The sequence below is a fragment of the Haliotis cracherodii genome, unplaced genomic scaffold (genome assembly GCF_022045235.1).
Source record: "Haliotis cracherodii isolate W230 unplaced genomic scaffold, xgHalCrac1.p SCAF_14, whole genome shotgun sequence".
NCBI classification, from domain to species: domain Eukaryota; kingdom Metazoa; phylum Mollusca; class Gastropoda; order Lepetellida; family Haliotidae; genus Haliotis; species Haliotis cracherodii.
Genome location: NW_027266269.1, coordinates 37,190,928 through 37,215,404, shown reverse-complemented (window position 1 = coordinate 37,215,404; position 24,477 = coordinate 37,190,928). Strand labels below are relative to the sequence as shown.

Below are 24,477 nucleotides of genomic sequence, written 5' to 3'. Positions count from 1 at the left end.
CCTATCCTGAATTAGGCAAGGCTATGAATACAATCAGAAATTGTCATCAGACCTCATGTCAAGATATGCTGGAATTCCGGAGATTCAGTTTTGTTAGACTAACAAGTATATGCATAACACAATCAAAATCGGGTAACTGGCTCGACATCCGGTTCATAAAATAACATGGATATCAGCGTGCAGATATCCACCGACTGCATTATTTGCAAAGCATGTGTCCCGTCAACTGGGCGTCGACAGATATGTTCCAAATCTTGTCATGATTTTAATTATGGTGCTCAAGTAATTTGGTGCATTTAGTGGGTGTAAGACCCATTTATTACAATATATATCTTGATTATGGCGCCACCATTTTGTTTGTAGCAAATGCAAGCGATATGAGCGATGGAATCTTATTGATCAGCAGAAGGGACACAGAAAGGACATAACACGTAATAGCCACTGGTGGCGCTACGATCCACCCTTGAGATTCCAGCTTAGTTCGGCAAGGGTAGGAACTGGATTATAACTGTCAGTTAACGCCCTTGACTCGGGAAGATGCTCAGACATGTAGCAAAGTGTCAATAGTGTTCACATACGATTTGCCTTCATGCTACTTATCTTTTTGAGATTTGAAACCTTCATGCCAAAACTATTTACTAAAACAACATTATGAGCCACAATTTCGTATTCTTATTCAGTTAGAAAAAAATATTTTGTCGCGCCTTTGAATGTAAGATATTATAAAATTGTTTGCTCTATATGTAAATAGTTTAAATAATATTTTTTTCATCATTCAAAGACATGTATATACCTTACATGAATAAACTGTATATATATTTCTGAAGTCACTTTTCATGAGGGATAATGACAAAGATCAATGTTTGTGTTTCGTTGATTCATGTCAATTTATCATGCACTTAAGTGAGAGAGTGAGTGAGTGAGTGCGTGAGTGAGAGTTATGATTATAATGGAAGCAATATATAGTTAAAGTAACGTTGAAGCTAAATAGCAGGACTATAGTCAATATTAACGAGCTTTCACATGAGGGTATGCTCAAAGCGAAAGATACACTATTACCTATTGGGCCACCCATATTTCTTATCCGCCGTCAAATGGCGCGCATACTGCTAACAATAACAACAGAGAGACATACAGACTTGCGGGCGAAATAAAATTTTAAAAAATACAAAATACAAAAACTGTTGTTGACTAATTGTGTAACTTATTGATTGACATTATTTTTATAATAATAATTCGGGAAAAATAGTTGTGTGTCCTTTTTTACAGCATGTATCATTTTTTAAGACAAAATTATGCCTATACTTTTCTATGCTTCTGAAATATGGGGTGCTGAGTTGTAAGCTGCAATTGAAAACGTTCACACTTCATATTTCAAATGTTTTCTAGGTGTTGGTAAGTTTGCTTCAAACAAGGCAATTCTTGGTGAAACAGGCCGTTATAATATTTTTGTAGCCAGCCAAATAAGGGTAATTAAGTATTGGATTAAATTACTTAGAATGATGTCTGATAGATGCCCATATCAGTGTTACAAAATGTTAAGGGTACTTGATGATAATGGTAAAAATAATTGGGTTTCAGATGTGAGAAATCTATTATTTTATATTGACTTTTCATATGTATGTATTTCCCAAGATGTGGGAGATTCCCAGTTATTTCATTTAAGCAAAGACTAAAGGATATATTTATTCAACAGTGAAACCAAAGTATTTCTGAATCACTATATCTTAGCATATTACACCAACGTAAAATCATTGTTACAAAATGAAAATTATTTAACTTGTTTTAATGATAAAAGTTAGTTAGACATTAGAATTGAATTGCCCCATTTGTATGTAAATATATGTGGCAGGTCCACAGACGTCGATGTTGTGAGACTCTGTTTGCACAAATTGTTCATCCGGAGAAGTAGAGGATGAATACCTCGACTTACTTATATATGAAACGTATTCAAATTTAAGATATACATTTCTCCATATGCAGCAAGGTATTTTTACAGACCGTCAGTTAAAGAAAGAACTGCTAAACTCTGAAAATCCGGATATTAACCTGGGTAGAATGGTACGAGATGGATAGTATATGACTAACATACGACGGACAGTGTATCTACCATTAACCTGGGTAGAATGGTACGAGATAGGTGGTGTATGACTAACATACGATTGACAATGTATCTACCATTAACCTGGGTAGAATGGTACAAGATAGATAGTATATGACTAACATACGACGGACAGTGTATCTACCATTAACCTGGGTAGAAAGTACAAGATAGATAGTATATCACTAACAAACGACGGACAATGTATCTACTATTAACCTGGGTAGAATGGTACAAGATAGATAGTATATGACTAACATACGACGGACAATGTATCTACCATTAACCTGGGTAGAATGGTACAAGATAGATAGTATATGACTAACATACGACGGACAGTGTATCTACCATTAACCTGGGTAGAAAGTACAAGATAGATAGTATATCACTAACAAACGACGGACAATGTATCTACTATTAACCTGGGTAGAATGGTACAAGATAGATAGTATATGACTAACATACGACGGACAATGTATCTACCATTAACCTGGGTAGAATGGTACAAGACAGATAGTATATGACTAACATACGACGGGTAGTGTATCTACCATTAACCTGGGTAGGATGGTACGAGATAGATAGTATATGACTAACATACGACGGACAGTGTATCTACCATTGAACTGAGTAGAATGGTACGAGATAGATAGTATATGACTAACATACGACGGACAGTGTATCTACCATTGACCTTGGTAGAAAGTACAAGATAGATAGTATATGACTAACATACGACGGACAGTGTATCTACCATTAACCTGGGTAGAATGGTACGAGATAGATGGTATATGACTAACATACGACGGACAATGTATCTACTATTAACCTGGGTAGAATGGTACAAGATAGATGGTATATGACTAACATACGGCGGACAGTGTATCTACCATTAACCTGGGTAGAATGGTACGAGATAGGTGGTGTATGACTAACATACGATTGACAATGTATCTACCATTAACCTGGGTAGAATGGTACAAGACAGATAGTATATGACTTACATACGACGGGCAGTGTATCTACCATTAACCTGGGTAGAAAGTACAAGATAGATGGTGTATGACTAACATACGACGGACAATGTATCTACCATTAACCTGGGTAGAATGGTACAAGACAGATAGTATATGACTAACATACGACGGGCAGTGTATCTACCATTGAACTGGGCAGAATGGTACAAGATAGATGTTGTATCACTAACATACGACGGACAGTGTATCTACCATTGACCTGGGTAGAAAGTACAAGATAGATAGTATATCACTAACATACGACGGACACTGTATCTACCATTAACCTGGGTAGAATGGTACGAGATAGATAGTATATGACTAACATACGGCGGACAGAGTATCTACCATTAACCTGGGTAGATAGTACGAGATAGATAGTATATGACTAACATACGACGGACAGTGTATCTACCATTAACCTGGGTAGATAGTACGAGATAGATAGTATATGACTAACATACGACGGACAGTGTATCTACCATTAACCTGGGTAGAAAGTACGAGATAGATGGTATATGACTAACATACGACGGACAGTATATCTTAACCTGGGTAGAACTGTACGAGATAGATAGTATATGACTAACATATACGGAGACACAGAACCGAAGGGGGACGAGCAATGGATAGGGAGAATCGCGCAATTCAGTTCATTGACATTTCACAAATGTAAAATGAATCCAATGTACATCGTTTATCATTCCACTTGAATTGCAAATTCTGCTGAAGATCCACACAACTGCCATCACCACTGGGTTCTCCAGGCGCCCACGGAGGCGACGTGATGGTCGTGTTGTCAAACCATTGCCACTTCTTAGTGACATGATCATATCGGGCTCCAATCCAAAATAGGTCTACAATAGAAATAGAAATAGAAAATCACCCATTCATTACTGCCCGTGACGATCCGGGGTGGAACAGGTCTTCAGCAACCCATGCTGGCCCTAAGAGGCGACTGTGCTTGTCGTCAGAGGAGACAAATCGGAACAGGTGGTTAGACTCGCTGACTTGGTTGATGTATGTCATCGTATCCCAATTGCGTGGATCGATGCTCACTGGATTGTCTGGTCAAGAATCGATTATTTACAGACCGCCGTCATATAGCTGAAACATTGCTTGGTGCGGCGTTCAACAACAATCAAACAAACAAACAAACAAACAACAGTTTCGCTGACTCTCCCTGTATGACCAGTGGTATGGAAACGAAATGGACAAACAAACAGACTGATCATCCCCTCCATTTAGTCGATGCTGTACAGACCGCCGCCATATTGCTGAAATATTGCTGAGTGTGGCGTTAAACAAAAAAAACATTAATCTTGTTGGACACGTCGTCTGACCTTACATGCTTCAGCACAATACGCATTTTTATTTAAATTTCGCAACTATAGGGTCTAGATCAATAACATTTGGTACCTTAGCAAGAACCTAGTAATGCTATGCAGTGGAACCGAGGTGCTCAATTAATTATTGTGTTTCACCAGTTAATATTGTTTGTAAGCAGGTAAAACGCATGTCATAACATGAACCACGCGCACAGCCGTTTATTTTTCTGAGGGTTTTGAAATGCGCCGAAGCAGGAATTTTCGGAAATGGCCTAAAAGACGAAATCGTAAGGATGCATTGTTGAACGGACTGTATTTCCCTGTTTTTTCTGTTTATTTGTTGTTTAATGCTACACTCAAAAATATTCTAGCTATATGACGGCGGTCTGTAACAAATCGAGTCTGGACAAGACAATCCAGTCATTGATATCATGAGCATCGATCCACGCAATTGAGATAGGATGACGTCAGTCGCCTCTTACGACAAGCATAGTCGCCTTGTACGGCAAGCATGGATCGTTGAAGACCAATTCTAACCCGGATCTTCACGGGTGGGACCCACCTTAAGCTCACCCATACACCTTGCAACAGTTCAGCACATGTAAATGTGTGTAAGGTGACTGAACAAAATCACAATATATGATTCGTAATAACATGATCACGTTCGGATATATTTATTTGCCTTGAGTATACATTGATCCTTCAGTAAAGTTTTACTGAGGAGACCCAATACGAAGTGAAGCCGCCAACTGCGAAAATCGTCTCAGAAATATGAGTGGATATATTCAAGCGTCAAAATATCATTGAAAGCGTCAGTGATGTCAATCGTGGCTCATGCTTTCACTCATTGTGACTTTGCCCAGACAGAACATTTGTTTGTGACGGGTGCCACCGACGGGAGAGGGTACGCGCACCGGTTTGCGAACACCTGGTGTCGTCGCTATTTTATATTGATGCACATGCTCATGATAAAGTCTGAATCGTACAATCGACTCTGCTTTTAACAGAGATTTCTATTGAATACGAAACGGACTTTGTGGCGTTTACTTACACTGTCAATATTCCCTGGAATATTCCGGCCATCGCTCGCCTACCCGGTTCTGTGGCTAAAGAGTGGGACTAACATGCAGCAATGATCCCATGACCATATGGTCAGTGCTTTGCCATTTTCACCAGTGAGCGGGACAGCAGTGTTTGATGGTACGATCAACGGTCCGCGCTATAGGGGTACGATGATATACATTTATCAAAATTTGACTTGATTTAATCACTTGTAATGGCCAGATAAAGAGATGGAGGCATATACCTTCATTGACGTTTAACAAGTAGTGACACAATAATAGAATGAATCCAGTGATAACAATACAATCATTAACAGAAAAAAACATACCTGCGGATAATTGTTGCAGATGCTCTCTCAATTTATCATTTTTGGTAGCAGTGTCAGGTCTGACCAGATGGCCCTGGTTGATAGTACAGGCTCTCTCTGCATCAGCCCAGCTCTTCTTCACTTGTGTTTCAATCCTGTAGCACATGTCAGTGTCAGCATCCCATGTGTAGCCAGGAGATGAAACACATGATGCTGGAAGCATACAACCATTTGCCAGTTTTGTATACCTGAAATCTTCGTTAAATGTCCTGCACATTGTCCTTGTTTTGCACACATTGTCAAAGACACTGTGATAATTTCCTTAAATAATTGCATGTCCCAATCTGCAATATCCTAGTTTGTCAAAAGCAGGCATACCAGTGGCTGTCAACTTGAACACATTACAACATGACAGTTTCTCAAACAACGTTTTCCAATGATGGGAATAAAAATACCAACAGCAGATATTGTTGGCTAGAAGGAATTCATTGCCGTGTACCATATCATCAACATTAAAAAGAATATTCCCGATTCGAGTTATTTTGCAATTCATCGTTTTCCTGTGGAGCAAAACGGTAACACAAGTAAACCATCATATGTTCTAAAAATCTTCATTCTTCACTGGCGCTCAACAAGTTAACTTCACAAGAAAATGTGTTAAATTCAAGGTCATAAATTGAGGGGAACGAAAATATTCCCTCCCCACAAAACAAAACGAAAAAAAAATAAAAATAAAAATATAAAAATAATAATTAATAAAATAAACAAAAGAAAACACCAAAATAAAAACACACACAAAAAACCAACTCCTTTCACCACAATCAGTTCAAAGTGACATTACCGTGCATCACATTCTAAATGACACCTAAACATCTAAAGCAAATGGAATCAGCGTTAATTAAATCAACCGGTGTTTTTATTTAAATAGGGTGGTCTATTCTAATTGTTTTGTAGTCACGGTCAATTTACATGAGGCAACATGATCAAGACAAAACATGCACTATAGTCGACTGTACCTGTGTAATTGCGACATGTGTTTCCATCAGGGCGATGACCAACGTCACACCTACAGGAACCCTGGTGACAGTGGGAGTTGAGCAGAGACTTGCAGTCCACATCCAGCTCACAGTCAGAACCAACCGTAGGCAAAGCTGAAAGAGTGTTAGCACTGTTTTAAGTATCGATAGTCTGAAGAAAAGCTTGTGTCTCCTTCCTAAACTTCGCCTATCTTAATAAGCAATGCCACTGTCTCCATGATAAGGAAACGCTAACACGCTTACATAAATCAAGTTCTTCATTTTTGTTCATGAAAGAGTTATTGTTGTGACTAGGCTCAGTCTTCATGAATTATGTACTGGTCATATTCATTATACTAGCATCCAGTACAGACATAGTGCTGTGGTCAGCGTTTCAGTGTGGAAACTAAGGAATGCATTATTATAACCGCGGTCCAGGAAACAGCAACAAGTAAGTTATTTGGACACCCCCCTTCTATCTTTTTTCATAATGATATTCACACAATGTCTCTAACGATTGGAAGCGAGTCATTTGATATACATGTGGCAGATACATATTTAGCACGTCCTTAGCTTGTCTACTTATAAACAGCCTGCTTAACCAAATCCACCACCAAGCTTTAGATCACCCGAAACAAACTGTACAACAATCTGCTAAATGGAAACTGTCTTCTCCGACGTCCGCGCACCAATTTCCTTTTATCCATACTACTAAATAACAATCGCAATTAACCAGCCAAGGCCACTAACAACTCTCCAGTTTTCATCTAGCACACGGCTAACGCGCCCCCAGACCAAACATCACCCCACCCCAGCCAGTTTAGACTTTCGTTAGGCGCTTATACCCCTTCACTCTTTATTAAAGCCCCTTATTCTAAATTGCATATAACTCTATTTATGCTTTACCTTTTTTTCTAAGTATAACTAAAAAAACATTAGGATAGTTTTGACTGCTCTTTCAACTCCTTTACAGCTCCTTTAGGCCATATAATTTACATTCAAAACTAATATATTACTACCAAACTTGTCTCTTTCTACTTAGATTTAATACACTTATTGCACATATACTGAACAACAAAAACGTTTTTTACCAAATCTGAAACAATTTCGGTTTGCAACAGATAAAAGACTCATGTAAGTGTTGAAATGGTTTAATTTGCCATACTGACATCAGAAAAAGCGTGATTTCACAAAAAAAACATGCCAAAATGACGATTTACAAATTAATAGCGTGTGTGTCCACATCTGGATGCGATGCAAGCAACACATTTTTGTCTCATGGAATTGACCAGGCGTCGCACAAAGTCCTGTGGGGTATCTGCCCATATTATTGAGCGTGTTTCACGTTGTTTTGTTGAAGGGAAACCTGAACAAGTCGAGCAATATGAGGCCGGGCGTTGTTATGTTGAAAGGTAATGCCTGGGCCATGACAACGCAAAAAAAAAAGAACAACAGGGCCGATGATCTCGCCCATTGATATTTCCCTCTACCACTCTTAAACGGGTCCTCTCTCTTGCTGTAATCCCACCCAATACCATAACGCTGCCGTCCCGAACCGATCTTCTTCCATGACAGAACATCTTCCCGAGGCGATGCCCCTCCTATTGACCAATCAGATTCAACCTCTCGTATCATTAGCATTTGCTTCAAACAAAACGGTGGCGCCCAGTCAAGACGATCTGATCGATAATCAAGATCTATATTGTGATCAAACGAGTCTTACATCGCGAAGTGCATTAAATCACGTGAGCACCTTGATTAAAAACATGAAAAGATATAGAAAATATACGTTGACAACGAGTTAGCGGTGCACATGCTTTGCAAATCCTGCAGTCGTCCGAACTACGCATGACACTTTACGAACCTGATTTCGATTTCGAAGCGCGATTTTGATTGCACTATGCATGGACTCGTTAGTCCAGCCAAAATGTAACTCCATAATACCAGCCTAGTTCGGCAAGGGTGGAAACTGGACTTTTATAGTCAGTTAACTCTCTTGCCTCGGGAAGATGATGACACAATGATTGACGTAACGTTCACCTCGACGTCGGTACACTCGAATCCGTCCATCGCTGTGGCTGAGGTGAACATGTGACTTGTCAGTGAATAAAACTTGTCTCCACTGCATGGCCGTCCAGCGTGGGCGCTGTCTGCACCACTGTGGACATGTTTGACGGTGGTTTCCTGTCAAAATGAGACGTCTGGCGTGTCTCCTGGCGACAATCCCTGCACATCTGAGGCGACGATGTACGGTTTGTGAGCATATTCGTCGAAGGCCAGGGATGTTTCTTATAGTCACTGTTGCTGGATGGAATCGATTTCATAAGTGTGTTGTTCGAATCCAGTTGTCTTGTCGATTATTGGTTACGCGTGGCCTGCCGCTCCGAGGATGGTCTCTGACTGCATTCGTCTGTTGTCAACGTTGCCATAAACACCAAATGGTGTTTCTGTGGACGTTAAATTATCTTTCAACATCACTTTTCAGTCGATCCTGCTTCAAGAATACCAATGGCTCGCAGACGCTCATTTTCGGACAGGCGTGGAATTTCGTAATGTTGAATAATTGCGTAATGTTTTTGTTTTTCTGAGTGGATGTTGTCAGCACGATGCTAAACAATGCATATGGTCGCCCGTTAACGCACATGTTTTTATGCCCGTTCTTGGGTAGTGAAATACAGGGGGCCTGCATAAAAGTCAACTTTTGCATGGAATGCATGCTTTTCTGTAGCAGTTGCGTTTTTGTGACTTGATTCCATACATGTACTACAGTATTGAAAACAAAGTTTTATTGTTTGAAAATTGCACTGAAATATTGGTGTCACAGGAACTGTTGTTGTTGAGTATATTATAGACACAGTAGTATAGGATTAGGTTTATCATTTATAGTTTAATGGGTGTGATGATTTACTTTTATTTAACCATTATTCTATTTTACTTACCACTTACCCCGACTGCGAAATTACCAGGGGTAGAAGCTGTCGTTAAACGCCAAGGATAGATAGACGCTAGGTGATAGTAATGTCACAGCAATACTCACAACCAGTGAAGATCCTATGTAGAATATGTCTTCAGCAACCCATACCTGTTGTGAAAGGCGACTAACGGGATCGGGTGGTCAGGCTCAATGACTTGGTTGGTACATGTCATCGATCCCAATTGCGTGGATCGATGCTCATGATGTCAATTACTGGATTGTCTCGTCCAGACTCGATTATTTTACAGACCGCCGTCATATAGCTGGTATATTGCTGAGTGCGGCGTTAAACAACAAACAAGCAACAAGTTGTACTCATATTACTAGGCCAGTCATTCCCCAACCACCTAAATCTAGGCGGTAAGGTCATAGAAACTATGCCATAGAGGAAAAGGCCAACCCAATGCACAATCTGTATGCTCTAAGGACATACAAAAACATCATGCAACCAGCCACTCAAGTGCTCCCGCGTTTCTTGCAAACACGTGGTGTACAAACTGCAAGAAAGAGGGCCATTCGTCCTTGGCTTGCTCATCAGCAAACGCATAAATAAAATACCTACTCAGCAATCTGAATCCAAATCTATTCAATCCCCGGAGGTCAAAACATCCAAAGTGACTACTGATCACTCTACTGAGCAAACAATGGAATCTGTCAGCCCTGGGCAAACAATCGAATCTGTGAGCACTGATCCGCCTGCTTGCAGACAGAAAGTCACTGCAAAACGCAAGGGGGAAATGCCCTAAGGCCCCAATCAAACCAGATGCCTTCTAATTCTCAAACTGAGGCACTCAGCCAACAAATCAGTGAGGCAAAGAAAACACCAGCTCATGGTAAACAAGAGGCTCAGAACAAAAACAAAGTTGTAGAGTTCATTGTTACGGCATTGATCCAAATTACAAGAAGGAAAATGAGTGCCAAAGCCATAGGAACCTGAATCCTCAAACTGGCTTCCAAAATGCTGAAATACAAAGGAACAAAGAAACAGTTCCTTAATAGGGTATGCCCTAAAACTCAATCAGAGCTCATCTATACAATCATGGACTTGCTTTTATTACAGTGGAACGCAAATGGCCTTAAGGGCCATCACAATGAACTGAATGCTCTCGTAAAAAAACAGGTGATAAAGCCACTTGTCATTCTAATACAGGAAACTAAACTAAGTGAAAAAGCCAAAATCACACTACCTCGGTACACCCGATATAGAAAAGACAGAAAAAAGACCTGGCAACAAAGGAGAAGAACTAATCGCTCTTCTCAACGACAGCTGTACCTCAACAAATATCGAATCAAAAACCTCTCGCTGAAAATCTTGAAACCCAAGTAATCTCTCTAAAGCTGTCAAATGGCAATGAATTACGCATAGCTAACATATACCACAGTGTTACCCCTAAAACAAACATTGAAGAGCTAACGAGACTAGCTCAAATAGTAGGCAAAAATGGGATAATCCTTGGTGACTTTAATGCCCAACGTCCTTTCTGGGAAGACAGGAATGATTTATGCAAATACGGCAAAATGGTTGGGAAATGGGTTGAAGACGACAATCTCATACCTCTGAACGACGGCAGTCCCACACGTTATGGAATGTATGTCATTCAAATCCTCAGAAATTGCCTTGGATAAACTTCATCATTATTGCCAAAATCTCCCCTCAGTAATTTGTGCCGCAGCTGAAGAATTTATCAAAAAAAGACCTCAAAACTCCAGTACCATGGTGGAACAGGGAAATATCAAACGCTATGAGAGTAAGAAAGAAAGCCCTAAATAGGTCAAGAAGAGATAAATCAGCCTTCGCCAAAGTCCGAGCAGCCAGGACAAAAGTAAGACAGCTCGTAAAACAGTCATGGCAGATCTTCTACAAATCTCTGAATGAAAAACACACACGCTAAAATAGACTGGAGCAATACCCAAGCTAGCAAACGCCCATACAATCAAATAGAAGGCCAACATTCTAGCCAGGCTCTTCTCATCTGTCAGCAGCAACAAAAATTGCAGCAAAAAATTCATACAGGAAAAAAATGCTTATGCTTAAGATATCAAAACAACCGCAAAGCAAGCAATTAGCAATGATGAGGTGTGTTTTCCTATGAGTTGTGATACCACCCCATACCCTTACCCTTCTACTCCACAAACTGACGCTCTTTTCAGAACACCCGTAGACCCTTGCACGACCATCAGTGCTGTCCAGCTCAAATCTGGACTACATTGTAAACAGTCCTGTCTTCTGAACAACAGACGCTGTCTACAGAGAGCTGAGCGGTTACGTGGAAGCAAACGTTGGCGCATTGCTGGACGTCGGGGACGGATGTGGTTCTCCCCTATCCGGTTGCCTACGGATATGCCACATATTTATCTCAACCCAAGAGTTGTCAGGGCTGTTAATGTGGAAGTTTGGTATCAATTACTTAGACTCACCAACCCAATATGGTTGTCTTGACGTCACACGTGCACATGCACCAATGAATTAGCGCAGTCGAAATCAGAAAGTTTCATTAAACCAAATTCACTATTTGACACACTCTGTGACATACATCTGGATATTTAGTCTGTTCACGAGGCGCTGTGATAAACTTTTGTCAATATGTCATTGTTTGCACATATTCTCTTCATATTAAAAGGGTATTCACGCATGAGGCAAGGGATTTATCACTTTTTGGAAGAAAATCAGATTGCATGCTTACGTTTATCAGTCTGGAAAAGCTGATACCCAGGGACAGCAGTTGACGTCACAGTAACATTGTTGAAACGTTCTCGCATAGTGACACAGGTTGGCCCACCGGGATAGAAGTGAAAGCTTACACAGTACTTCTCTCTAGAACATGCACTGAGACAGTCGATCTTGGTCAGATTGTTGAAAGTCTGTATTTCTGACTGTAAAATCTTCCTACCGTCGTACTCCATAAGGTGCCGTGCATACAAAGACGTGAAGGACTCGGAGGTTGCGATGTAAGTCAGCATGGTGAGACTAACGACGGAGATACACCTGAGGATGAGACTGAAGAGAGATGGTATCTGCATGTTTCGGGTTTAGAAGTTATCCAAGATTTTTGCTAATGCAGTTGAACTTCACAGTTTCAGATACCACTCTAACGGCGACAATCCTTTGAAGGAATGACACTATACACGCCTGTGAGGTAAACTGAATGTTGATATGTTCTAAGTCAATTTGCTTCATGTAGGCAGCTAGTTGAATGCCCTGTAGCTAGCTACCTTAGTCAAACAGAAAATCAATACCAGTAACTGGCTGCGCACAAGGCATTTTAAATAACAGGGTAGAAAACAGCATGACACTATGATCACTTCTTCACGCCATTCACTCAACCCCAGATGGTTGGTTGGTTGGTTTGTTGTTTAACACCGCACTCAGCAATATTCCAGCTATATGATGGTGGTCTGTAAATAATCGAGTCTGGACCAGACAATCCAGTGATCAATATCATGATCATCGTTCCACGCAATTGGGATCGATGACATGCTGAAACCAACTCAGCGAGCCTGACCATCCGATCCCGTTAGTCGCCTTTTACGACAAGCATGGGTTGCTGAAGACCTATTCTACCCCAGAATCTTCACGGACCCACTCAAACCAAGGTTATCACCATACATGGTTTCCCTTACAACAAGTACAGACATATTTTCTTTTCGATAAACAAAGACAACGCTGTCATCGTTGTAGAATGTTTGTCATTGTTCTGCTGTGCTTTATATTACCTAGCATCCAACACTTTAGCCACACTGCTTTCATGATGGTCATAAGCTATACGTATCCAAAAGTATCGGGTTCGTATCTGAAACAATGGCATGGATATAACTATGTCAACGCCACAGTAGAACCCGTCTCGGCAATCCACCAAAGGAGATCGCATTGAGCGTAAATATGACATTGTAAACAAGCCAGACAATCAAGTGGTGGACCAGAAAACCAGTCACACAATAGATCAATAGAGTTTGTTGAAACTTAAGTAAGTATATGCCCATGGACATGCTATGTGTTGTCCATCAGATGCGTTGTGAACCAAAACAGTTGTTCAATTGCATTGAATGTATGGATTAAGTAACCAGCATTTCTGAGGCTGTATACATACATAGAGAAACAGGGAGCACCGAATACAATGTATTTCATAAAAAGCAGTTTCTAAAGATTGTATGCTGCATTACTAAAAAAACACACATTTGTTTGGTTTTACTACTCACATACTCACGCTTAGATGCAGTAACCTAACTAACCAACAGTTATTTGACCTTGAAACTGCTTCATTCTCTTCTTTACATCACCTGGTAAGACTCAGTGCTTGCGACCGTCTAGAGAAACATACAGCGTGCACATGGCAACTCTTCAGCGGGTGTCTGTGAAATCGTGGTTATTGATCACGCATGTGTATGAAGGCCACATGTAGATATTTCAAGATTATGCCTCGAAGTTCTTGATATAGGAAGATAAAGAAAGGAGTGTGCTTGTGTGTGCGTGTGTGGGTGTATGCCTGTGTGTGTGTGGCAGTGTGTGTGTGGCAGTGTGTGTGTGTGCAAGTGTATGGCAGTGTGTGTTTACTGCAAATAATTGACCCGAGCCAGATAAATATTTGCACTTGAAATGATTACAAAAACTTCGTATCATGTACACAGTTCTTAGACAACATATAATTAAATCTCCATTCTGTTGTGATCATTATACCCTTGACTTTTAGCTAATTGCCAGGTTCGAATTCTCCGATACAAAACATACTTATTCAGTTGTATTACACTCGGCTTCTGTCATTGTGATTGAATGCCTTCACACAGCCCGTTATTGATTTTCTGTATAATTGAGGTAGTGAAAAGCAGCTTCCTACATTACAATATCCGTTTAAATAAATAAACATTCAACTTATCTTTGGTGGAGTCGGGCAAATTGTTATTCCTTCAAAGGAGTGCTGCCGTTGTCTGTAACTGTGAAGTACAACATATTATATACATATCATATGTACTTCTGAGCAAGAATCATGCAGATTCTCTTCAGTCTCATCTTCAGGTGTATCTACCTCGGTATTCTTGCCATGCTGACTTACATCGCAGCCTCAGAGTCCTACACGTCTTTGTTTGACAGTAGTAATGAATAAGTTATTTGAGAGGCATTTAGCACTGATGCATGGTTATATAGGAATCGTCCTCAACTAACATAAAGGCCTAAAAAAATATAGGGATGCTTACATACACTGGTTGTGTTATTTGAGGCCTTGTCAGTGTGAACAACTACAAACTGTTCATGTAGGGCAGCCATGCATTGGAGGACATCAAGCTAAGACATCTCCGCTCCACTTTTCTCCTTCTCAGTTTTTGATTCTGCCAATGACAAAACCACGCACTGACTTAACCCATTCCATAAGATATTGCACCGTTGGAACCCGGGGTGTCTCCAGCCATTAAAGGCCATAAAAGGTGACTTTATTGGGTAGAACATTTGCCATGGGTTGCGTCAAGGTGTCGATGGAGGTAGGGATTCTGGAGGATGAAGGTACACAAACCAGGGACAGTGTTTCCTTTCCTTACAGACCACTTTAATCCCAATTTCACGTCGATTGGAGGATGAATTGTCATGATTCTATCAATCGGCTGGTCATTCCATGCGCTGTGTATGAACTGCTGACCCATTGCTATCACATTGTTTTGAACACGGGTGGCCCAGTCGTCTAAGGCGCCGCTGTGCAGAGTTGCGTCCCTTGGGCACGCCAGAAACCTATGATTGTGGGTTCGAATCCCGGTTCGCCCCAATTATGTTTCTAGGTTTGTCAGCACCATACCCGTGCTCGTGGGTTTCACCGAAGAGGTAAACGTCTGAGACCTGCATCACTGCCAGACACTGAAACTCACTCACTTACCTCCCTGCCATTACAGCATAGAGGACCTTCCCCTGCTCTCAATCTCCATTTTAGCTGCTTTGCAAATTTAATACAATGTATTTGTACAGGACTTTGGAACAATTTTAATGACGTCATTCACTGTTCTGTTCCTCTAAATATCCCTCTTCAGGCTGCAAGGGGCACGGATGACCCAGTCCTGTAAGGCGCCGCGATTCGGTGTGCAGAGTTGCGTCCCTTGGGCACGCCAGAAACCTATGATTGTGGGTTTGAATCGCGGTTTGCTTCGATTATGTTTCTAGGTTTGTTAGCCCCATACACGTGCTCGTGGGTATCACCGAAATGGTAAACGTCTGAGACTTGCATCACTTCGGGCTTCCCTCCCACATTAAGCTGACACGCCGCGATATAACTGGAATACTGTTAAATGCAGCGTTAACCCCAACTCACTCACTCACTTACGACAAGCATGGTCACCTGAATAACGTATGAAGATTGTTATTGTCAACAATAGAGACGTCAACAGGAATCATATGATCTACGGGTTGGTAGCAGTATGATAAGTCTTGCCAGCTATACGTAGTGGAATAAAGCAATAATTCCTGACAGAATAGGTTTATGTAAAACTAATGTAATACATTTATTTTTTTCAATAACCAAAAAGCAAACTATATAATTGATATTTAACTACCAAATGAGTCAGCGTATATGGACAGCCGATATAAAAGAAAAACATAATTATAATGTTATTTTAATTCCCCTTTCAAACAAACAAATCACAAATGCGATTCTTAAATGATGAGGAAGCTTAAAACATATTTTTGGAAATAAAAAGATGAACAGCTGAGAATATTTACGTTAGAATATGTACAACAAATGATTTTAATATTGTAGTAACAATTATAACGAGATTCAGAGATCTTTTTACTAATCTTTTAACAGCAATGAATGCGTGTTGCCGGAATGATTATTACTACTGGACTCAAACATAAATGTAGTTATACCCCTATATCAAATCCTTCTAGAGGAGCTACGAGTTGGTCACAAATGTCCAATATAATATCGGTAGCGACATTAGACGATCGGGTTCCGCCCAGGACAGTGGGAGGCAGAGACTAAATACGCCATCTCTGACACAACTCCCTAAAACACGACAACACCCATGTCGTTGCGCAAGTTTCTAGTAGATTGTTGTCTGATCCAGAGGCCACATCGATTCAATTTTCCTTTTCCATTAAGCCTATTAATTATGAAAGCCACTAACGTCATGGTGCCAATGATTGCTTTGAAACAAGTTCTCAGTTTTGGGGTTATGCCTTGTGTCAGAGTTTATAGAGTACACAGCACACACAACAAAACCTCGCAGCTATGAGAAACAATGTTCCCATCTTTCCAGAGGAAACGGATGATTTATGGATGTGCGAGGAAATTGGTCTCAGAAGAACAACAAGCCAAGAGTTCTGACATTCGCCGACGAAGCAACACCTACGACATCATGACAGTGAAGTTAGAGACAAACCACTGCAAATTCATATAATCAACAACAAAAGTTCCTGTGACATCAATATTTTTTTATTTTTCAAACAAATAAAGTTTGGTTTTCAATATTGTAGTACATGTATGGAATCAAGTCACAAAAACGAAACTGCTACAGAAAAGAATGCATTCCATGCAAAAGTTGACTTTTATGCAAGCCCCATGCATTTCACTACCCAAGAACGGGCATAAAAACATGTGCGTTAACAGTCAGTGAGTTAAAATTTAACGTCGCATCGGCATTATTTAACAGGATTCCATATGTTTAGCATCGTGCTGACAACAACCACTCAGAAAAAAACATTTGGATCGATTCAACGTGATGTTGCAAGACAATTTAACGTCCAGAAAAACACCATTTGGTGTTTATGGCAACGTTGGCAACAGACGAATGCAGTCAGAGACCATCCTCCGAGTGGCAGGCGACGCGTAACCAATAATCGACAAGACAACTGGATTCAAACAACACACCTACGAAATCGATTCCAGCCAGCAACAGTGACTGCAAGAAACATCCCTGACCTTCGACGAACATCTTCACAAACCGTACGTCGTCGCCTCAGATGTGCAGGGATTGTCGCCAGAAGACCCACCAGACGTCCCACTTTGACAGGAAACCACCGTCAAGCACGTCTACAGTGGTGCAGACAGCGTCTACGCTGGACGGCTATGCAGTGGGAACAAGTTCTATTCACTGACGAGTCTCGTTTTCACCTCAGCCACAGCGATGGTCGGATATGAGTGTACCGACGTTGAGGTGAACGTTACGTCAATCATTGTGTCATGGAAGAAGATCGGTTCGGGGGCGGCAGCGTTATGGTATGGGTGGGATTACAGCAAGGCAGAGGACCCGGTTGATAGTGGTAGAGGGAAATCTCAATGGACGGCGCTATCACAACGAGATCATCGGCCCTGTTGATCTACCGTTTTTGCGTCGTCATGGCCCAGGCATTACCTTTCAACATGACAACGCCTGGCATCATATTGCTTGGTTTGTTCAGGATTCTCTTCAACAAAACAACGTGAATGTCATCCCCTGGCCGGCTCGCTCCCCTGATCTCTCACCAATTGAGCACATGTGGGATGAGATGGATCGGTGCCTTCGACGTCAACCACGTGTTCCACAGACACTCCAGGAACTTCGAAGCATGCTCAACAGATATGGACAGATATCCCACAGGACTTTGTTCGACGCCTGGTCCATTCCATGAGATGGAGATGTGTTGCTTGCATCGCAACCAGAGGTGGACACACGCTATTGATTTGTAAATTGACATTTTGGCATGTCCATGTTGTTTATGAAATCACGCATTTTCTGAAGTCAATATGGCAAATTAAACCATTTAAACAGTTGAAGGAGTCTATTATCTGTTGCAAACCGAAATTGTTTCAGATTTGATAAAAAACATAACTTTGCATTAAATCTTATTCAATGTCACATGAACTTTTGTTGTTCAGTATACAACAGAATTGTCTGGCTTTCTGTCGCTAACATAAATTCTGGTCTCTTTTGTTTCCAGACTCGATTATTTCCAGAACCCCGTCATATGCTATTGCTGTGTGCGGCGTAGAACAAACAAACCAACAGAACTTGAATTATGTAAGCGCGTGGTTTTCGACAGTTCTCTTTCAGATGATGACATAGCCATTATCCTGATTTTGATATAGAGAGATGAGTTAGATTAAGGAAGAAGAGACAAGACTTTGTTCAGAGGATCGCCAACTCAAACAATACTACCACTGTTTCAGCTTTGCCTACGGTTGGTTCTGACTGTGAGCTGGATGTGGACTGCAAGTCTCTGCTCAACTCCCACTGTCACCAGGGTTCCTGTAGGTGTGACGTTGGTCATCGCCCTGATGGAAACACATGTCGCAATTACACAGGTACAGTCGAATACAAAGCATGTTTTGTCTTGATCATGTTGCCTCATGTAAATTGAACGTGACTACACAAACAATTAGAATAGACCTCCCTAATGTTATAAAACACCGGTTGATTTAATTAACTCTGATTCCATTTGTTTCAGAAGTGTAGGTGTCATTTAGAAGTTGATGCACGGTAATGTCACTTGGAACTGAGGGTGTTTTTTTGTTGTTTTTTTCGGGGGGGGGGGGTGTCTTTTTTGTGGGGGGATTCTTTTTGTATTTTCTTGATGATATTGTACACGGCAATGAATACCCTGTACCCAACAATATCTGCTGTTGGTATTTTTATTCCCATCATTGGAAATCATTGTTTGAGAAACTGTCATGTTGTAATGTGTTCAAGTTGACAGCCGCTGGTATGCCTGCTTTTGACAAACTAGGATATTGCAGAGTTGGGCATGCAATAAATTTACGAACTTTTTCAATGTATCTTTGGCAATGTGTGCAAAATTATGAAAAGTGCAGGAAATTAAATGAAGATTCCAGTATACAAATCTGGCAAATGGTTGTTTCCTTTCAGTGGCATGTGTTTCATCTCCTAGCTACACATGGGATGCTGACACTGACATGTGTAACAGGATTGAAACACAAGTGACAAAGAGCTGGGCTGATGCTGAGAGAGCCTGTACTATGAGCCAGGGACATCTGATAAGACCTGACACTGCTACAAAAAATGATAAACTGAGAGAGCTTGTGAAACAATTATCCCCAGGTATGTTTTTTTCTGTTAATGATTGTATTGTTATCATTGTTTGTTTTGTTTGTTTGTTGTTTAACGCCACACTCAGCAACATACCAGCTATATAATGGCGGTCTGTAAATATACGAGTCTTGACCAGACAATCCTGTGATGGGCACCATGAGCGTCGATCCATGCAATTGGGATCGTTGACATACATCAACCAAGTCAGCGAGCTAGACCACCCGATCCCGTTAGTCACCTTTTGCGACAAGCATAGTTACCTTTTACGGCAAGCATAGTCACCATTTACGGCAAGCATGGGTTGCCGAAGACCTATTCTACCCCGGACCCGTGAAGATCCGGTATACGCAAGGCAAATAAATATATCTGAATGTGACCATGTTATTATGAATCATATATTGTGATTTTAATAAGTCTTCTTACACACTTTTAAATGTGCTGAACTGTTATAAGGTGCAAGGTGTATAGGTGAACTGAAGGTGGGTCCCACCCGTGAAGATCCGGGTTAAAATTGGTCTTCAACGATCCTTGCTTCCCGTAAAGGCGACTATGCTTGTCGTAAGAGGCGACTGACGTCATCATAAAAAAAATGTAATCTCGATACGAATTCCCTGCAGACCCATAAAGATCCGGGGTAAAATAGGTCTTCAGCAACCCATGCTTGGCGTAATAGGCGACTATGCTCGGGTGGTCAGGCTCGCTGACTTTGTTGATGCATGTCATCGTATCCAGAATGCATGGATCGATGCTCATGATATCAATCACTGGATTGTCCTGTCCAGACTCGATCATTTACAAACCGCAGTCATATATCTGGAATATTGCTGAGTGCGGCGTTAAATAACAAACAAAACAGGGAAATGCAGTCCGTTCAACTATGCATCCTTACGATTTCGTCTTTTAGGCAATTTCCGAACATACCTGCTTCGGCGTATTTGCAAACCCTCAGAAAAATAAACGGCTGTGCGCGTGGTTCATGTTATGACATGCGTTTTACCTGCTTACAAACAATATTAACTGGTGAAACACAATATTTAATTGAGCACTTCGGTTTCAATGCATAGCATTACTAGGTTATTGCTAAGTTACCAAATTTTATTGATCTAGACCCTATAGTTGCGAAATTTAAATAAAAATGCGTATTGTGCTGAAGCATGTAAGGTCGGACGACGTGTCTAGCAAGATAAGTTGTTTGTTTGTTTAACGCCGCACTCAGCAATATTTCAGCAATATGGCGGCGGTCTGTACAGCATCGACTATATGGATGGGGTGATCAGACTGTTTGTTCGTCCATTTCGTGTCCATACCACTGGTCATACAAGGAGTGTCCGTGAAACTGTTGTTTGTTTGTTTAATTGTTGCTGAACGCCGCACCAAGCAATATTTCAGCTATATGACGGCAGTCTGTAATATACGAGTCTGGACCAGACAATCCAGTGAATGGCATCATGAGCATCGATCCACGTAATCGATGACATACATCAACCAAGTCAGCGAGTCTAACCACCTGATCCCATTAGTCTCTTCTGACGACAAGCACAGTCGCCTCTTAGGGCCAGAATGGGTTGCTGAAGACCCATTCTACCCCCGGATATTCACGGGTAGTAATGAATGGATGATTTTCTATTTCTATTTCTATTTAGGCCGATTTTGGATTGGAGCCCGATATAATCATGTCACTAAGAAGTGGCAATGGTTTGACAACACCACCATCACGTCGGCTCCGTGGGCGCCTGGAGAACACAGTGGAGATGGCAGCTGCGTCGACCACCTTCGTTTGTTGCAATACCAGTGGAACGATGATGGCTGTCAGAGAAAGGCATATTACGCTTGTGAAATTCCACTGAATTGAATTCATTATTATCCTCATTGAAGTTTCTTAACTACCATTTTAGTATGCAGGTGATTGACCCAACGTGTCGGTGATGGTACCACGTGTCGGTGATGGGACCACGTGTCGGTGATGGTACCGTGTGTCGGTGATGGTACCACGTGTCGGTGATGGTACCACGTGTTGGTGATGGTACCGTGTGTCGGTGATGGTACCACGTGTCGGTGATGGTACCGTGTGTCGGTGATGGGACCACGTGTCGGTGATGGTACCACGTGTCGGTGATGGTACCGTGTGTCGGTGATGGGACCACGTGTCGGTGATGGTACCACGTGTCGGTGATGGTACCACGTGTCGGTGATGGTACCACGTGTCGGTGATGGTACCACGTGTCGGTGATGGTACCACGTGTCGGTGATGGTACCACGTGTCGGTGATGGTACCGTGTGTCGGTGATGGTACCACGTGTCGGTGATGGTACCGTGTGTCGGTGATGGTACCACGTGTCGGTGATGGTACCACGTGTTGGTGATGGTACCGTGTGTCGGTGATGGTACCACGTGTCGGTGATGGTACCACGTGTCGGTGATGGTACCACGTGTTGGTGATGGTACCGTGTGTCGGTGATGGTACCGTGTGTCGGTGATGGTACCGTGTGTCGGTGATGGGACCACGTGTCGGTGATGGTACCACGTGTCGGTGATGGTACCACGTGTCGGTGATGGTACCACGTGTCGGTGATGGTACCACGTGTCGGTGATGGTACCACGTGTCGGTGATGGTACCGTGTGCAGGTGATTGAAACCACGTGTTGTTGATGGTACCGTAGGCAGGCGATTGACACCACCTGTTGGTGATGGTACCACGTGTCGGTGATGGTACCACGTGTCGGTGATGGTACCGTAGGCAGGCGATTGACACCACCTGTTGGTGATGGTACCACGTGTCGGTGATGGTACCGTAGGCAGGCGATTGACACCACCTGTTGGTGATGGTGCCACGTGTCGGTGATGGTACCACGTGTCGATGATGGTACCACGTGTCGGTGATGGTGCCACGTGTCGGTGATGGTACCACGTGTCGGTGATGGTACCGTTTGGAACATTGTTCATCTTACGCTGCTCCATTCATCCACAGTGTCCGTCCTTAATCTTCCACCTGAGGTGGATCTTCAGAAGGATGTATAACATCACATATACACAAGATTTGTTCAATTAAAAAAAAACATTTTGAGTAAATATAAACATTTGAAATATAGACTTTAAAATACAAAGTAAATACATCTCAAGCGCAAGACGTAATGGACAGAGCAAGGACTTCGTTGTTTGTTTGTTATTTTCATAGATCTAGACCCTATAGGTTCGATATTTAAATAGAAATGTGTATTGTGCTGAAATATGTTAGGTCGGACAACCTGTCTAACAACAACAACCAAGTCTGCGAGCTTGACCACCCGAGCATAGTCGCCTGTTACGACAGGCATGGGTTGCTGAAGACCAATTCTATCACGGATCTTTATGGGTCTGCACGGACTTTGCATTGTGTTTTTACCTCCGACTAAAACAACAGACTCGATTATTTACAGACCGTCGGCATATAGCTGGTATATTGCTGAGTGCGGCGTTAAACAAAAACAACAGTTTCACGGACGTCCCCTACAGCGCCATGGAAACGAAATGGATCCAAATGCGTTCACCATCTTATGTGATTGGGAACACTTTGTTGAAGACTATGCCAACACAATTTCAGGTATGCTTGACTTCTTGAAGGTTTTCATGTCGGGAGGATCTTTAAGGTATTTATCAAAGCTACACAAGGCTAGTTTATATCTTGCCATGTTAGTTTTGTTACAGTCCTGTTTTTGTTTGTGAGAAATCAAAATAACTTTTATTACATACATGTACATTAGTGTAAAAGACTGAGTTTTCAGAACTTGTGAAGTGATATTTTCATTGCAGATAACATAAGACTTGATATTTCACAGCAGTGAACATAACACTTTGACGGAACTATCGTCAAACAAGAGTTAACTCCCCTTAAATTGTCTCCCTTTATCGTAAGGGTCAAGCACAAACTGTTGATGTCCTTTTCACACTGAAAAGGCAAAATAATGACAGGTGGTCATTTATGGAGTTAATATCACTTCGTGTCGTTTTATTTTCTCTCGAAAATGTTTCGTTATAAACTGTCAATTTCTCATTTTACTCGTCAATCGAGATTGTTTGTTTCTCAAACCGCCATTTTTGTTACTTGACCACAGAGTATTTTTTCACTTCCAACAGCGGTCTTCTAGTTTTCAAGTTGATTTTGTATATACTATTATCTAAATGTATGATAAAGAACTACTTTATAAGTCGCAGATACAAGGAGTGGTGAACCGTCCCTGTGTGTTCGGTAGGGAGAATTTACGTTTCAAGGTTGGACATTAGTAATGAAGTAATTTCATTTTCCGTTAGACACCTACACACAAAAATATATGATAAATAGGATATTTCATATATCTCGTTTAATATCATGTTTCTGTCATCTCGGAACGGGGAAAAAAGTGATATTTTCAGTCGAAGCTACGCCACTCGTGAAAATATCAGCTTTCCCCAAGTCACTCTATGAGAGAAACATGATATTGGTATTGTGTATGTGAATATCTTCATTCAGTTATACTCAATTGAAAACATTTCTTCGATGCCTCTGAACCTCAAATTGAACCTCGTATGGTGGCTTAACGTTGATTGCTGGCGATCTCTCGCTCGTGTTTATCATGTTGTGTTATATATAGTGTTATATACTAGTTTTGAATATGTGCGTGATACTCTAGTTATTTTACTGTCCTTTGCTGACAG

The 24,477-nt window shown here is 41.4% G+C and overlaps 1 protein-coding gene across 1 annotated transcript; it reads left to right on the top strand.

Moving 5' to 3' along the window:
• Positions 1 to 6,864: 6,864 nt before the first annotated feature.
• On the top strand, positions 6,865 to 21,658 carry LOC139460410 (snaclec VP12 subunit B-like). Its single transcript, XM_071241905.1, has 4 exons — positions 6,865 to 6,955; positions 18,927 to 19,061; positions 19,624 to 19,815; positions 21,450 to 21,658. Exons 1-4 carry the CDS (start codon positions 6,865 to 6,867, stop codon positions 21,656 to 21,658), a joined length of 627 nt encoding a protein of 208 aa, XP_071098006.1.
• Positions 21,659 to 24,477: the final 2,819 nt, after the last annotated feature.

Excerpts from the sequence above, each read along its gene's own strand:
- LOC139460410 (XM_071241905.1), top strand. The coding sequence starts at position 6,865 with ATGACCAACGTCACACCTACAGGAACCCTGGTGACAGTGGGAGTTGAG. Across the intron at positions 6,956-18,926 it reads GCTCACAGTCAGAACCAACC|CTTTGCCTACGGTTGGTTCT; the intron begins GTAGGCAAAGCT and ends CCACTGTTTCAG. Across the intron at positions 19,816-21,449 it reads TGTGAAACAATTATCCCCAG|GCCGATTTTGGATTGGAGCC; the intron begins GTATGTTTTTTT and ends ATTTCTATTTAG.